Source organism: Maniola hyperantus, chromosome 5, assembly GCF_902806685.2.
Source record: "Maniola hyperantus chromosome 5, iAphHyp1.2, whole genome shotgun sequence".
NCBI lineage: Eukaryota > Metazoa > Arthropoda > Insecta > Lepidoptera > Nymphalidae > Maniola > Maniola hyperantus.
Window position 1 is genome coordinate 700,746 of NC_048540.1, and position 18,044 is coordinate 718,789.

Consider the following 18,044-nt stretch of genomic DNA (forward strand, 5'->3'; position numbering starts at 1 on the left):
ATTTTCCGGGATAAAAAGTAGCCTATGTCCTTACTCGGGATGTAAGCTATTTCCGTACCAAATTTCATCAAAATTGGTTAAACTGTTGGGGAGTGAAAAGCTAGCAGACAGACACACCAATAGACAGACACACTTTCGCATTTATAATATTAGTATGGAAGATTTTTATTCGTATAGAGCTATCCGTGTAAAGCCGAGGCAGGTTATCTAGTTACTTACCTACACTACAATAAAATATCCAAAAAATTACGAATATTATTTCCTTTGTAGTACTTAGGTTATTAGTTATTCATTTTAATGGAACTTCTTTATTACTTTGTAGTAATTAAGCATATTTTATTTTAATTTAAGTCCATCATTACCCTGATTCCATTAGCTTGTAAAACTTTCTAATAACATTTTTTTAAATATAACTTCCTAGGAATTTCCATAGAAGTCCATTAAAGTTTCGTTAAAAAGCTTTTACAAAATAATTCAGAAAAGTTTCATACCTTTTAATAATTCCGTATTTTTTCCACATCTAACTTAAAATGAGACAGTGTGTCTATCTGACTGTCAGCAACTATTTTATATTAGGTAATACCCGCGACTTCGTCCGCGTGAGCTTCGATTTTTAAAACTGTGGGAACTCTTTCATTTCCCGGAATACAAGCTATCTCTGTACCAAATTTCGTCAAAATTTGTTAAATGGATGGGCCGTGAAAAGCTAGCAGACAGACAGACACACTTTCGCATTTATAATATCAGTATGGATTCTGTGGTGTCAGCTTTTCACGGCCCATACTTTTAACCGATTTTGATAATGAAGTATGTGTTAGCAAGGTCTATCGGGTTGGCTTGCTTGTATATAACAGGTTAACAAATGTGTGTATATACAAGCCAAACCAATCTCTTAAGCCAATCACTCGGGAACTATTGCTTTATCATCATACATATAATTTCTATGAGACAAGTAGAAAAACAATGGCGGTGATTCTGTTGTTTTTCGCTAAACTAAATTAAGAGTATCTGCATCCTCTTCTTTTTAATATTGCTAAAAAAGGACGGAACATGAATTTTACATTTAAAGACTCTAAATTTTAGTGCACTCTACAAAAAACGATACGCTCGCGACTGGCAGCTTAAGTCACGAGGTTTGACGGTTCTAAATTAAACTTAAAACTGTCAAACTATGTCTGTCCTTTTCATATTATTTTAATAAGAAGAGGATGTGAATGCTCTACAGTTTAGTTGTACTCAGAATCAGTACCAATGTCTATCAATTTCTTTGTTACCTACTGTTTACTGTTTCCCTAGACGTTACTTTTTTGCATTTAATATATTATTGGTTTGATTGGTTAAAATAATCAATGAGGGTTCTAAAAAATTTTATCAAAATTCAATAAAAACAAACACATTTACTTCAAAACAATTTTATTGGACTGCTTGATACTGCTCCATAGCACTTTGAACGAGAGTGACATGAGCAAATACATGATTTCGAATAACGTAATGATCGACGCGCCGAAGCTCAGCGAAAACACGCCCCCGTATGTCGCTGGAAAATAGAAACGGTAATAACATTAGTTTGGATGACATATTGCGCCGATTTTATACTCATATTCATCATCATCAGCCACCCATTGCTGGCTCACTACTGAGAACAACGGGTTGCCTTTCCAACTCAGTGTCTAACACTGAATGATAGCCACCAAGCTCATTTGATATTTATTTCTAATCCATTGAAGGTTTTCTTATGTCCCACCCCACCCAGCTAGTAATCGTTGGGAGCTCTGCATTCGCAATTGTAGACGAGTATACACGCTGAAATTTTGATGGTTGTTTTCCCGAAGCGAAATGATTTTGTAGTGTTATTACAATCGATTTTTAAATATAAAAAAATATTAGAGTCAAAAATGACAAATTTACAATCGAGAAAAACAAAAATCGAATGAAACCTCGAACCAATAGTGATACCGCGTGCGTGCAGGCTAGTTTATGCCGTATCACTACGCGCGAGAGCTTATATTGCTCTAAACTTTTTCACTTTATTGGCAGCGCGGTTCGAGTGGATTCACCTACCCACTATTCACGTTACGTCGAGGGAGTTACTATTCTTTCTCACACTTTCGAGTTGTCGATTTTTTATTATTATTTCAAAACAAAAACATTTTTATTTTTTATTTTAACTCAAAATTTTGATAGTACTACTGAGGGCAAATCGTACTGCCGCGGGAAGACAACCACTAAAATTTCACCGTGTATATCTATATCTAGGATATACAATTCAGTTGAGTAGGTCCAATTTCGAGAAAGAGGTCAGCCGCCGAATCCAACTCAGTTGGGCAGCGTTAAGAATGCTTCGAGATGTCTTCTTGTCCAAAATTCATCAGTGCTTGAAGACCAAAGTCCTCAAACAGTGCGTGTTGCCAGTGATGACATATGGATCCGAGACATGGTCGCTAACTATGGGCCTCATAAGAAAGCTCAGAGTCACTCAGCGGGCGATGGAGAGAGCTATGTGCGGAGTTTCTCTACGTGATCAAATCAGAAATGAGGAGATCCGTAGGAGAACTAGAGTAACTGACATAGCTCAGCGGGTTGCGGAGTATTCTTACCGACAAAGTAATTGAAGTCAATCAACAGCATCCTGTCATAACAGTTGCAGGTAGATTTTGCGAAATACACTTGCACTGACGACAGCTCGCTGATGTTACGATCTTTTCTAAAAATGAAAAAAAAATTGAACACATTTTTTTAAGTACTTATTTTTTTGTTGAAAACCATACCTTTATTATTATAAATGCGAAAGTGTGTTTGTTTGTCGGTTTGTCCTTCAATCACATCGCAACGGACCAACGGATTGAGGCGATTTTTTTCATGGGTGTAGTTAAAGACCTGGAGAGTGATATAGGTTACTTTTTATCCCGAAAAGTCAAAGAGTTCTTACGGAATTTTTATAAACCTAAATTCACACGGACGAAGTCGCGGGCATCCGCTAGTACCTCATATTACGATGTACGAATGTTTCTAGATAGTCTACCAAAACGATACATGTCGAGATGGCATTCGGAGAGGGAATGCAGCGCCCCGCACACCTAAACAGCCCCCGCGCTAACCTGGTGCGGGCGAGCGTAGGGTGACGTGCGGGTGGGCATACCCCGATTGCTATCTCAACCTGTCGCGGACTATAGACTACCTATAGATAGTCTAGTCTAGACTTTGGCCTCCTATTCGAGGAGTCTGGGGTTCGATCCCGGGCACATCTAACCTTTCGGAGCTATGTGCGTTTTAATCAATAAATATCTCTTGTTTTAACGGCAAAGGAAAACATCGTGAGGAAATCTGTATGGCTGCAAGTTCTCCATAATATTTTCAAGGGTGTGTGAAGTGTCCCAATCCGCTCTTGGCCAGTGTGGTGGACGGCGGAACATTTCTTACTTTGAGAACTCGTGCATAGTAGTGGACCGACGATAGATTGAGATTGATGGTGAACACTTTTAATAGGTATTGACTATTTTTTTAGGGTTCCGTACCTCAAAAGGAATAACGGAACCCTTATAGGATCACTTTGTTGTCTGTCTGTCTGTCAGTCAGTCAAGAAACCTACAGGGTACTTCCAGTTGACCTAGAATCACGAAATTTGGCAGGTAGGTAGATCTTATAGCTGGCATTTGGGGTAAAATCTGAAAATCGTGAATTTGTGGTTACATCACACAAAAAAAAAAAAATTGTGGTCATGAACTAATAATTAGTATTTTCAATTTTCTAAGTAAGATAACTATATCAAGTGGGGTATCATATGAAAGGTCTTCATCTGTGCATTCTAAAACAGATTTTTATTTATTTTTATGTATCATAGTTTTGAATTATCCTGCAAAATGTCGAAAAAATACGACTGTAGTACGGAACCCTCATTGCGCGAGCCTGACTCGCACTTGGCCGGTTTTTTTGTCTCAACGTAATAAGTAGATGAGTACAAGTACATAGTAGCTTGTATTCTTGTACTGTAAAATATTTACGTCACGTTCGGTGGGTAGAAATCCGCTAGAAGAGGCATGACGTCACTGGCAATACTATACTTCTTATCTCTGCACTCGATGTAACAAACTGGGTTGCAAGTCCTCCCTTCTCCCGTTCTGTGAGCTGACAAAACAATCAATTATAATTATTATGTACTGAGAGATGCCCGCGACTTCGTCCGCGAACTGGTTTCTCATGAGATCTGAAATTTTCCCGCTGCAAAAGGCCTCACTTACCTACATGCCAATTTTCATATCTCTAACTTCAAAAACATAGGATTTTCATATAACCATTCCACCCCCATTTTACTCCCTTAGGGGGGGAATTTAGTAAGATCCTTTCTTATCTGATACCTACCCCCTAGAAATAGCCTACATTTCAAATTTCAAGTAAAAATAACAATTGTTAAAACTTTTATATAAAAATATTGCCCCCTATTTTACCACCCTTAAGGGGGGAATTTCCTAAACTGAATTATACAGATTTTTATTATTTAAAGCTAATAACCTAAATGTCGATTTTCACGTCTCTAACTCCAAAAACATAGGACTTTCATACAATTTTCGACCCCCCTTTTCGCACCCTTAGGGGGTGAATTTTTCAAAACCGTTTCTTAGCTGACACTTACGTCCAAGAAAGAACCTACCTTCCAAATTTTAAGTTTGTAGGCTTTATAGTTTCTGAGATTTCGTGATTAGTCAGTCAGTCAGTGAGTGAGTGGTATTTCTCTTTTATATATTTAGATAACTAGCTTATACTCGCGACATCATCCGCGTGAACTACTTAAATTTCAATCCCCTGTTTGACCCCCTTAGGGGTTGAATTTTCAAAAATCCTTTCTGATGATGCTTACGTCATAATAGCTATCTGCATGCCTTTTAGCCCCATCCGTCCAGTAGTTTGAGCTATGCGTTGATAGATCAGACAGACAGTCACCTTTTCCTTTTATATTTATTTAGATTTAGCTCGTTATTTTGTTTGTGGAAATTAGTGATAACATCTAGCAATCTCAACCCTTTCACTTTGCAGAAAATTCAAACTCAGAGATATTTAGGTAATTATTCAGATTACATTGTGTAATTATTTCACAAAAGTTTAAATATTAAAACTCTAATCAGCTAATGATCCCTTTGCATATTACAATCGCAAAGAAGTTCTTCAACCCGAGAAATCCCTGATTAAGGATTCAAGATTTTAGTAACGATAAAACAAAACGAAATTCATAACGCTTTGAGTTTAGAAAAAATATTTGTAATAATATCTTCTATATATGTATATTAAATTCAAAGTCCTGACTGGCTGACTGACTCACTTATATATCAACCTGTGATATCAACGCACAGCCTAAACCGTTGGTCCTAGAGACATGAAATTTGGAGGGTGTGTTCTTTGTAAATAGTAGGTATCCGCTAAGAAAGGATTTTTCGAAATTCTACCCCTAAGTGGGTTAAATGGGGGTTTGAAATCAATGTTGTCTACGCGGACAAAGTCGCAAGCATAAGCTAGTTTATTTATATTATTTTTATTGGGTGATTAGCTTGCGCTTTACGGCAATCATGCTTAAAAAAAGGTAAAAAAAATTATGAGGTCTAGATTGGAGCGCGCTTGCCTAGAAGATGCCTATAATATTATAATCACACCACACACATCACACACCACCACACCTATCATAATATTATTGACGCATATTCACTCATGTTTTGAAGGTACTTAAGTTATACGTGGCAGGAAACATGGACGCTGAAAGGGCATTCTACACCTTAGCAACCCGTATCTGAAACGTTGAGGTAAATCGTTTCGTGCGAGTATAGTACGCGATAGGTTGAAATGGCGATCGACGAGGGAACGCCCCACACACACGCACAGCCCCCGTGCTAAGCCCCGTCCCCCAACCTCATACCCCGATTGCCATCTCAACCTGTCGCGGACAATAGATATACTTAAATGGAATTGAGATAAATCTCACCTCTCAGATTGTTAAGGCACTCTAAGTCGTGGAAATCGCAAATACGTGACGTCTTATCTGTGGACAAGATGGAATTAAATACAGGATGTAACCAGAACGCTGGCAAAACAAAGACAGGTGATAGTACTGATGATTACCTACTGATAATATGATACCACAAAAAACGCGGGCTTTTTTATAAAATCCCCTATAATTTTGTAAAAGTTTACGACACACACACGCACATAAAACATCTGACTGACGCTGAGGTCAACCAATGTTGAGTCAATGACACGTCGTAAGCGAGGCATTGACCCGAGTTTTGCACGCTACACATTGTGAGTTTGAAAAACACGAAATCACTAAAACTACAAAATAAGGCAAATGGTTATTAGTATTAGTTAGTAGTGGTAGATGCATCCGACTATTCGTAAGCACTTGTAAAAGTTTATACGAATAAAAAAGATTTTCATTTTCATTTTCATTTTCAGTATTGGATTGTGTTTAGCAGTGGCGTCCACAGACTTTTAAGCCAGGGTAGGCATTAGTTAGGTAGGAACCTGTTTACTGGCAGGTCATCATGAAAAATATGCTGAGCTATTACTACTGGGGTACGCAGTGCATGTATGCCTCTTTGACCTGCACGCCACTGGTGTTTAGGTAGTATAACAATAACGCCAAATTTTTGCTAGCGTTCTGGTTACACCCTGTATAGCAAAATGTGAAACTTCCTACTGTGTGTACTCGAGGGGCGGATTAACGAAATTCTTTTAAAGCTGGCAATAGATTGAAGGTTTTTTGAGGAAAAAAATGTTCATGGGCGGGCGGATCACTTGATTGTTGACGCCAACTGACCAAAATAGCAAAATAATCTTATTTTTGATAGATTCGTTCTGATTTTAAATTTTAAAAAGTTCATTTGCAATTATTATTAGGTTAATGATGGTGGAATATAAATAAATAAATAATCTTTTATTTCAGACCAGTTCTAGTCCATATTTAAATTTACAACTATATATTTACTAAAGTTAGTATGTTAATTTCCTTATAGTTATGTTAGTAATGTTAGTGCTTACTGATTAAATAAAGTGGCCTAACGTGGCAGCTCTAGGCGCCCGGTGGCCACAGCCACCCAATGCTTAATTATTGGGCAGCCTATCCTCTCTTTAATTGCACCCAGAATGCTGCTGGAACTGCTACGAAGACGCTGTAGGAGGGAGGCCATCTTTTTACGGATGATGGCATGAAAGCCATCAGTCCTGGCCTCCGTGAACATTCCACTAGCGCTACAGCCCCTCGGCAGCCCCAGCAGCATTCTGAATGCATTATTGTATTGTACTCTCAGTGAGTTCAGCGCTTTTTTGGAGTATCTGACCCACAGACCGCTCGAGTAGAAGGATTGGCAATACGCTTTGAATAGGGTAATTTTTACTTCTTTACTATATACCAACCTCTAGGGTACTTATAAGGTATGCACCCACAGTGATGAGCGTAATTCTTCATCTTGCACTCAGTTTTGCAAGTCTCAGTACTATATCTATATGAGTGAGCCAAAGCCGCCTCGTCGTGGAACATGCACGCCCTCGTCTCCACAGGCAAGCGACGAATGTCTTCGTCGCTCTGGAATATCTTCGGTTCCACTTTGATGTCTAAAGACTCGCCTGGTACCACGAATTTGTATAGCACCGTTGTTTCTGGGTAGTCGGTTGGGTCTGTGATGAGAATCTGGAATTTTTTCATTCCAGGTCTTCAACTACATTCATGTAAAAAATCAGGTTAATCCGTTGCCCCCTGACGGCGTTAACTAATAAACGAACATACACTTTCGCATTTATAATGGCTAGTGACTGATTTGTTAGTTGATTGGTTTTTGGTTTGTCCTTCAATCATCTTTGAGCCTCAATAGCTCAACCGGTAAAGGAGTGGACTGAAAACCGAAAGGTCGCCGGTTCAAACCCCGCCCGTTGCACTATTGTCGTACCTACTCCTAGCACAAGCCTGACGCTTAGTTGGAGAGGAAAGGGGAATATTAGTCATTTAACATGGCTAATATTCTTTTAAAAAAAAAAAAAAAATCTAGCAACGTGGCAACGGATCGACGTGATTTTTTGCATGGTACAAGTGTTTCCTACTATGTAGTATGGTCTTCAAAAATGAATTATGAGTCTACCTTAGCTCCATGATAGGGTGTCAATGACCAATTCGGGTAGTTACCAGGTTCTACAATGAAGACCACACTCAATCCTGATCCACTGAAAAAAATACAAAATTTGTTAGTTGACACAGTATTATTTTAAATCAACATAATGACAAACCACCCACCCAAACCCACAACAAAAGGTAGAGGGCTCAAGAGCGGATTTTGGGATTTACTCGAGCGCGTCAGATTAAGGCAAGGTAAGTTAATTAGATGCGGAAAAGTGTGCATTTCATTGATCTGACAATTGAGCGCGACATAAGGAAATCGGAGTCACAAAGTTTCAAAAGCGGCTATGACTTTTGATTGCGTCCAAATCTTGGGGATTTACTTAACATCCCTTCTCAATATCTGACGCTCTCGATATTTTTTTGGGTTCATTTTCTTTTTTCTTTACTTTTTTTTAATTAATAGACTCGCGCTCGGCGCTTGTCTGCAATTAGACCTGGTGGGAAGTGCCTAAGATAGAGCGCCCCCCAATTCTACACCTTCGTACGACCACCCCAACCATGCAAACGAATAGATAAATATTTTTGCGATAAAAAAACACGTGGGGCGCATTACATACTATTAATATCTAAAGCGCACGAGTATTTCTTTATGAATATATTTTTTATACATTTTTGAAAACCTGTACGCGCTTTCCCCACCAGTGAAAGGGGTTACATCATATTGTAACCTTTTTTCTTTTTAGCATCTAATCTTCACGATCCAATATGTCCCTACGACGCTCGAGTAAATCCCTATTTAGCCTCTTGGGCTCCCCTACTAAAACTCAGTGTGATATCCTGTGATGTGATTGCAGTGTCGGGTCTCTGCCGTCACACTTTGTATGTAGGCAAGTCCTAACGCATCATAGCAGGCTTTTAGATTTACATATTAATTATGATCAGAATAATGAGCTATTCTCTGGGGCGTTAATGTAATTTTAGGGTTTCGTGGTTTCGTGGTCGGAAGGGTTAAAATGGGTATCGCTTATAATTTATTATTTAATCGGTTCGGGCCGACACCAGAGCGAACTAAAGTCAGCGAACTCTCGGTTTGATCCTGAATCGACGATATATTGTCAAATATTAGGCTATGGTATGGTGACGTGAACTCCTAAAAAAATAGGGCTGCTTTAGGGCTAGCTGTGTCAAATATACTAAGACTAGCTGACCCGCCCCGGCTTCGCTCGGGTGGAATTTAGAAATTCACAACAACAATCTTCAACTTTCTCAAGCGATAAAATTGTTTTTTTTTTGTAATAAATTCGGAATACGAACCCATTCAAATGTAAAAAGAAAGTTGGCTATTGTTTTTTCATCAAAACTTTTTAAAAGTTACTTTCATAATAGTGAGAGGCATTGAGTGAAATATTAACATTTTTAGATAGACCCAGTTGATGATTCAAAAATAGATACTTGTAAAAGTTTATTTGAACAAAAAAAAATTTTTTTATTTTATTTTATTTTAGGGATTTTAGGGTTCCAATGGGACCTTACCTTATTACTAAGCATCCGCTGTCCGTCCGTCCGTCTGTCTGTCTGTCAGCGGGCTGTATCTTGTGAAACGTAATATTATGAAGAGAGTTGAAATATTCACAGAATGTGTATTGCCGCTATAACAACAAGAAATAAAAATTAAAAATGGCTGCCATGTAAATGAAAAAAAAACTGGCCAAATCGAAGCTCAGCTAGGGGCTTGGCTCTACTAGAAATCTCATAACTTTTAACAGTGACATTATGAACTTGTGAGTCTTGGCAAACAAATATTAAAATGTTTTTGGTGGGATTTTTTTAAATAGATTTTTATTCAAATAAACTTTTACAAGTGCTTTTGAATCGTCAACTAGTTTAATTTATCACTGGTTCGGAATGAAGTTCCAACCGAGAAGAACTAGCAAGAAACTCGGCGCTTGCTCTTTTCAAGAGATCAATTTACAATATTATTATAATTCTATGAAAAGATGATCTAAGCCTCAATAGCTCAACCGGCATAGGAGTGGACTGAAACCGAAAGGTCGACGGTTCAAACCCCACCCATTGCACTATTGTCGTACCTACTCCTAGCACAAGCCTGACGCTTAATTGGAGAGGAAAGGGGAATATTAGGGGTTATTCCCGTTGAGTCACACCCCCGTGTGTAACACTGTGACACAAGGTACTTAAAATTTCAAAACATTCCCGTTGAGTAACACTGTTACACAACGGGAATTAATTTGAACTTGTTGGCACCTTGTGTCACACCTACATAAATACATATTATTGCGCGTGTATCAAGTATTAACTGATTGTGCACTTTTCCGGGATGTTATTTATTTATAAATACAAGATGGCGGACATGAATTTTTTTACAAAAAATTGACATGGGTGTCGTTTTTAGGGTTTTCGAGGGTGCTGAATTTGATGATGACATTTATTCTGAAATCCAAGATGGCGGACATGATTTTTTTTACAAAAAATTGACATGGGTGTCGTTTTCAGGGTTTTAGAGGGTGCTGAATTTGATGATGACATTTATTCTGAAATCCAAGCTGGCGGACATGAATTTTTTTTACAAAAAATTGACATGGGTGTCGTTTCAGGGTTTTCTAGGGTGCTGAATTTGATGATGACATTTATTCTGAAGTCCAAGATGGCGGACATGATTTTTTTTACAAAAAATTGACATGGGTGTCGTTTTCAGGGTTTTCGAGGGTGCTGAATTTGATGATGACATTTATTCTGAAATCCAAGATGGCGGACATGTATTTTTTACAAAAAATTGACATGGGTGTCGTTTTCAGGGTTTTCGAGGGTGCTGAATATGATGATGACATTTATTCTGAAATCCGAGATAGCGGACATGATTTTTTTCACAAAAAATTGACATGGGTGTCGTTTTCAGGGTTTTCGAGGGTGCTGAATTTGATGATGACATTTATTCTGAAATCCAAGCTGGCGGACATGAATTTTTTTTACAAAAAATTGACATGGGTGTCGTTTCAGGGTTTTCTAGGGTGCTGAATTTGATGATGACATTTATTCTGAAGTCCAAGATGGCGAACATGATTTTTTTTACAAAAAATTGACATGGGTGTCGTTTTCAGGGTTTTCGAGGGTGCTGAATTTGATGATGACATTTATTCTGAAATCCAAGATGGCGGACATGGATTTTTTTACAAAAAATTTACATGGGTGTCGTTTTCAGGGTTTTCGAGGGTGCTGAATTTGATGATGACATTTATTCTGAAATCCAAGATGGCGGACATGATTTTTTTACAAAAAATTGACATGGGTGTCGTTTTCAGGGTTTTCGAGGGTGCTGAATTTGATGACGACATTTATTCTGAAATCCAAGATGGCGGACATGGATTTTTTTACAAAAAATTTACATGTGTGTCGTTTTTAGGGTTTTCGAGGGTGCTGAATTTGATGATGACATTTATTCTGAAATCCAAGCTGGCGGACATGAATTTTTTTTACAAAAAATTGACATGGGTGTCGTTTCAGGGTTTTCTAGGGTGCTGAATTTGATGATGACATTTATTCTGAAATCCAAGATGGCGGACATGATTTTTTTCACAAAAAATTGACATGGGTGTCGTTTTGCAGGGTTTTCGAGGGTGCTGAATTTGATGATGACATTTATTCTGTATTTTAATCTTAATTTTTTTGTAAAATATCCCTGTCCGCTATCTTGGATTTCAGAATAAATGTCATCATTAAATTCAGCACCCTCTAAAACCCTGAAAACGACATCCATGTCAATTTTTTGTAAAAAAATCCATGTCCGCCATCTTGGATTTTAGAATAAATGTCATCATCAAATTCAGCACCCTCGAAAACCCTGAAACCGACACCCATGTCAATTTTTTGTAAAAAAATTCATGTCTGCCATCTTGGATTTCAGAATAAATGTCATCATCAAATTCAGCACCCTCGAAAACCCTGAAAAGGACACCCATGTCAATTTTTTGTAAAAAAAATCATGTCCGCCATCTCGGATTTCAGAATAAATGTCTTCATCAAATTCAGCACCCACGAAATCTCTGAAAAGGACACCCATGTCAATTTTTTGTAAAAAAAAAATCATGTCCGCCATCTTGGATTTTAGAATAAATGTCATCATCAAATTCAGCACCCTCGAAAACCCTGAAAACGACACCCATGTCTATTTTTTGTAAAAAAAATCATGTCCGCCATCTCGGATTTCAGAATAAATGTCATCATCAAATTTAGCACCCTCGAAAACCCTGAAAAGGACACCCATGTCAATTTTTTGTAAAAAAATCCATGACGGCCATCTTGGATTTCAGAATAAATGTCATCATCAAATTCAGCACCCTCGAAAACCCTGAAAACGACACCCATGTAAATTTTTTGTAAAAAAATCCATGTCCGCCATCTTGGATTTCAGAATAAATGTCATCATCAAATTCAGCACCCTCGAAAACCCTGAAAACGACACCCATGTCAATTTTTTGTAAAAAAAATCATGTCCGCCATCTTGGACTTCAGAATAAATGTCATCATCAAATTCAGCACCCTAGAAAACCCTGAAACGACACCCATGTCAATTTTTTTTTAAAAAAATTCATGTCCGCCAGCTTGGATTTCAGAATAAATGTCATCATCAAATTCAGCACCCTCGAAAACCCAGAAAACGACACCCATGTCAATTTTTTGTGAAAAAAATCATGTCCGCCATCTTGGATTTCAGAATAAATGTCATCATCAAATTCAGCACCCTCGAAAACCCTGAAAACGACACCCATGTAAATTTTTTGTAAAAAATACATGTCCGCCATCTTGGATTTCAGAATAAATGTCATCATCAAATTCAGCACCCTCGAAAACCCTGAAAACGACACCCATGTCAATTTTTTGTGAAAAAAATCATGTCCGCCATCTTGGATTTCAGAATAAATGTCATCATCAAATTCAGCACCCTCGAAAACCCTAAAAACGACACCCATGTCAATTTTTTGTAAAAAAATTCATGTCCGCCATCTTGGATTTCAGAATAAATGTCATCATCAAATTCAGCACCCTCGAAAACCCTGAAAACGACACCCATGTCAATTTTTTGTGAAAAAAATAATGTCCGCCATCTTGGATTTCAGAATAAATGTCATCATCAAATTCAGCACCCTCGAAAACCCTAAAAACGATACCCATGTCAGTTTTTTGTAAAAAAATTCATGTCCGCCATCTTGTATTTATAAATAAATAACATCCCGGAAAAGTGCACAATCAGTTAATACTTTGATACACGCGCAATAATATGTATTTATGTAGGTGTGACACAAGGTACCAACAAGTTCAAATTAATTCCCGTTGTGTAACAGTGTTACTCAACGGGAATGTTTTGAAATTTTAGGCACCTTGTGTCACAGTGTTACACACGGGGGTGTGACTCAACGGGAATAACCCAATATTAGTCATTTAACATGGCTAATATTCTTTTTAAAAAAAAAAGAAAAAAAAAAAATTATATGTTACCGGCCAGATTCCGACGTAACAACAATTCCACTAGTCTTCAAATCAATGCCACTAGGGTCCACGTAGTCTTCAATATCCTCGTCATCAGTTATGTCACTGAAAGAAATACCTATCATCATTTTTTTTTTTTTTTTTTAATTTTTTTTTTATCATGATCAACCCATCGCTGGCTCACTACAGAGCACGGGTCTCCTCTCAGAGTGAGATGGGTTTTGGCTATAGACTATCACGCTGGCCAAGGGCGGATTGGCAGACTTCACACACCTTTGAGAACATTATGGAGAACTCTCAGGTAGGTTTACTCACGATATTTTCCTTCACCGTTAAAGTGAGTGATATTTAATTAATTAAAACGTACATAATTCCGAAAAGTTATAGAGGTGCGTGCCCGGGATCGAACCCCCGATCTCCGATTAGGAGGTGGATGTAATAACCACTAGGCTATCATAGCTTTTTGCAGCACACAAAATCACTACACATAATATAATAAAAGAAAAATCAAAAAGTTCCCAAAAAACCTAAATCCACGCGGACGAAGTCGCGGGCATCAGCTAGTATGTTAGATTTCTCGTTTTACATGTAACATCCTTAATTGCCAATTTCTATTGAGCTGAGCTGAGATAAAGGAAAATACCCAAAAAACTTATTCAGGGTCACTGGGAGAGTTCTTACACCCCTTATTTTCCACTTTCTATTATAATCGTTATTCAAAGGAAAATTCCCAGAAAAACTTTATTCAACTCTGTACTATATTGAGCCGCGAGTGGGTTAAATTAACACGGTCGAATTACTAGCGCTTTAGATTTAATGAAGAGATTTTTAGAATAATAATTATTGATCCTCATGTTCACAATATTTTTAACTAGCTCATGTCCACAAATTCATCCGCGTGGATTTAGTTTTTAAAATTCCGTGGAAGCTCTTTGATTTTCTTGGATAAAACGTAGCTTATGTCACTCTCCAGGTCTTCAGCTATATTCATGCAAAAAATTACGCTGATTCGTTGTTCTGTTGGGGCGGAATTTCAAAAAACTAAATCCACAAGCCACGCGGATTGATTTATAAGTAAGGAAGGAAGGAAGGAAGATTAATAGTAAGGGATATACGCCGTTTGACAATTAGTCAAATCAGTAGCTTTTTCTGAAATAATGGAATGTGACGTCACACATCATAATGACGTACTTTTTTAGTTTAAACGATAAGTTAAAAATGGTTATTACACTCAAAACTAACAAAGGACGTGGATTTTACGTAGGTATTTTGGAAGACCCTCTAGCACTGAGAAATAATTTATTTTTGATATAGTCAATAAGTGCTCTGATAGCCTAGTGGTTAGGACGTCCGCCTTCTAATAGGAGGTCGGGGGTTCGATCCCGGGCACGCACCTCTAACTTTTCGGAGTTATATACGTTTTAATTAATTAAATGTCACTTGCTTTAACGATGAAGGAAAACATCGTGAGGAAACCTGCATGCCTGAGAGTTCTTCATAATGTTCTCAAAGGTGTGTGAAGTCTACCGGTCCGCACATGACCAGCGTGGTAGACTATGGCCAAAACCCATCTCACTCTGAGAGGAGACCCGTGCTCTGTAGTGAGCCGGTGATGGGTGTATCATGATGATGATGACGTAGTCAAATACCCAATTCTACTCACTCCAGGTTACCCTCGTTAAGTGCAGCATAGTTGAAGGTGCAGCAATGGCCGTCATACGTTTTGATCAGGTTGAACATCTCGCTGCAACTCTTCGGGCTTCTGTTGAACGTGCAGTAAATGAGCAGATCTTCACAAGTTTGGTGTACCTGCAAAATATGAGTTACAATGAACTGAAAGCTTAATTTGCTATAATCCCCAGAAACAGATAAAATATGTATGGTGCAATATGCGACATGCACCGCCCGCCCTCCCACTGCTAAATATGCAGGAAAAACCAGCCACCGGGCAAGCAATACGCACCACCATCACGCAGCACCACACAAATCCCAAAACACAACAATTTTACCTCTTCCATTATAGTTTCCACCGTGAAATAGTGTTGTTTCAAGATGTGCATAATTCGTGAGAAGTTGCTCAGCTTACTGACTGATTTGCCAAAATTAGTCAGTTCTGGAATACTGCGGTAAAAGTCTTCTATTTCTGCTTGCGATCGATTGTGGTCTAACCTGAAAACGGTAGGTATAATGGTAAACTAGTCTGGATTCTAGTCTGAAGTCTAGAGTGACATGTGGCCTATACCCTATCCGCGGAAAGAAGTAAGTATATGTCGGCATCGCCGTCTTTAGTTGTAAACTGATTGCTCATTGAACTTGACGTCATCGTCCCTACGTCGTTGTGAGCCTATATAATATATAAAAGGAAAAGGTGACTGACTGACTGACTGACTGACTGACTGACTGATCTATCAACACACAACTCAAACTACTGGACGGATCGGGCTGAAATTTGGCATGCAGATAGCTATTATGACGTAGGCATCCGCTAACAAAGGATTTTTGAAAATTCAACTCCTAAGGGGGTGAAATAGGGTTTTGAAATTTTGTAGTCCACGCGGACGAAGTCGCGAGCATAAGCTAGTGAGCCTATAAAATCGGACTCGCTATCCGTAGTGGTTCATGATTCGTCTGGCTCTGGCCAGAGGCGGTTTTCAATAGACACGTAGTATCATACTGTAGGTTTTAGAATTGTTGTTGTAACCTAATGTGGTTTCAGTTGGTTGAGATTTATAGTACTAGTTGTGGTGTGCTAGGTTAGCTGGTTGGTCTGGGACCGGTATGGGGATGGAGGAGCCGGTGTAGGTAGGGACGTAGTTAGGGTTGTCTAGTCATAGGAGACGTTGTTGTCATGAGTCATAAATGAAGGTTGCTATAGTTATTGTTGAGGGTACTTTGTGTTGTCTCTCGTAATGCGAGAAAATCTTCGGTGCGCCCACGAAGGCTCGGTTAATCTATAATGTTGTAATCCTGACTTATCTGCTTAATCATCAATCATCATCATCCTATAAAGGCAGTCAGCTTCGCCTACATATACAAATAACGCTCTCTCTGTTACGTAATCCCATACAAATTTGTTGGTTTGTCCTTCAATCACGACGCAAAGAAGCAACGGATCGACGTGATTTTTTGCATGGGTATAATATATAGATGGAGTATATAAAGACCTGGAGAGTGACACACGCTACCTTTTTATTCCAGAAAATCAAAGAGTTCCTACGGGAGTTTTAAAAACCTAAATCCATACCAATATTATAAATGCGAAAGTGTGTCTGTCTGTCTGCTAGCTTTTCACGGCCCAACCGCTCAACCGATTTTGATGAAATTTGGTACAGAGTTAGCGTATATCCCGGGGAAGGACATAGGTTACTTTTTATCCCGGAAAATTAAAGAGTTTCCACGGGATTTTAAAAAACCTTAATCTACGCGGACGAAGTCGCTAGTAATTATATACTTACAATATTCTAGTAATACTTTGGGTCTGCTTGAGTGAAACTAGATCAAAGTTGCAAATGCTGACGGCGGGAAACGGCACCTGATTCACTTTACAATTTGCATTTATCTGAAAATCAAAGATAATATTATAACGCTTTCCTTATTTGACGGTTCATAAACAAAATTGAATTAACGTCTAGATTCTCTTTGTTTTATTCTTGACTAGATGATGCCAGTGACTTTGTCCATGTAGATTTAGATTTTTTAAATAGAGTGGAAACTCTTCGTTGAAGGAAAACATCGTTAAAAAACCTGCATGCCTAAGAGTTTTTTTAAATGTTCTCAAAGGTGTGTGAAGTCTGCCAATCAGCATTTGGCCAGGCGTTGTGGACTATAGCCAACCACTTCTCATTTTGAAAGGAGACATGTGCTCAGTAGTGAGCCGGTTAAGGATGATCTAAGTTTGTTTTTCCTACAGCAACATGGATTCCTAAGTAACGTATGGGTCTGTCTAACATTAATGACAGTGGCACCAATTTTGTTGTCTTTCTCGAAACTAAGTTCAGAGTATCTGCATACTTTACTATTGCTAAAAAAGGACGGAACATGAATTTTACATTTAATGACTCTGAATTTTAGTGCACGCTACAAATTTAAACAATAGACACGCGCTAGCTGCTAACGTCACGAGGTTTGACGGCTCTAAATTAAATTTAAACCTGTCAAACTGTGTCTGTCCTTCTCGTATTACATTAGTAAGAAGAGGATGCGAATGCTCTAAAATGTAGTTGTGCTCAGAATCAGTGCCATTATTGTCTAAATTCTAAAATCTCTGCCTCTAGATAGGTTAATTACATTGGAAATGATTGATTGCATCCCACAAAGATTGAATTCAAAGGGTAAACTTGTCAGCTCATGTCAGCTAATTAATCTACATCACATAACAATAATTATATCCAGCCTTGTTTGATGAACTCGAGCTTGAAATGTATTTGGAACTAATTATTATCGT

General features: G+C 38.2%; 1 protein-coding gene and 1 long non-coding RNA gene across 2 annotated transcripts in view; one reads left to right on the forward strand and one right to left on the reverse strand.

Annotated features, from left to right (window-relative positions):
• LOC138402373 (uncharacterized) overlaps nt 1-18,044 on the forward strand; it is a 404,494-nt gene that overhangs the window by 139,542 nt on the left and 246,908 nt on the right. The gene's annotated exons all lie outside the window — the stretch shown is intronic.
• On the reverse strand, nt 1,398-17,136 carry LOC138402374 (pickpocket protein 28-like). The gene is made up of 10 exons (XM_069498654.1): nt 17,056-17,136; nt 15,610-15,769; nt 15,274-15,409; nt 13,610-13,718; nt 8,118-8,199; nt 7,399-7,672; nt 5,969-6,025; nt 4,002-4,125; nt 2,598-2,704; nt 1,398-1,537 (listed from the first exon to the last, which is right to left on the reverse strand). Exons 2-10 carry the CDS (start codon nt 15,658-15,660, stop codon nt 1,398-1,400), a joined length of 1,080 nt encoding a protein of 359 aa, XP_069354755.1. The 5' UTR covers nt 15,661-15,769; nt 17,056-17,136.

Bases quoted from the DNA above. Each gene is read 5' to 3' on its own strand.
- LOC138402374 (XM_069498654.1), bottom strand. From the start codon at position 15,660: ATGCACATCTTGAAACAACACTATTTCACGGTGGAAACTATAATGGAA. The intron at 13,719-15,273 runs GTAACCTGGAGT...AAATGATGATAG, and splicing joins CTATGCTGCACTTAACGAGG to GTATTTCTTTCAGTGACATA. The intron at 6,026-7,398 runs GTTGGTATATAG...TCTTGTCCACAG, and splicing joins ACCTTATAAGTACCCTAGAG to ATAAGACGTCACGTATTTGC.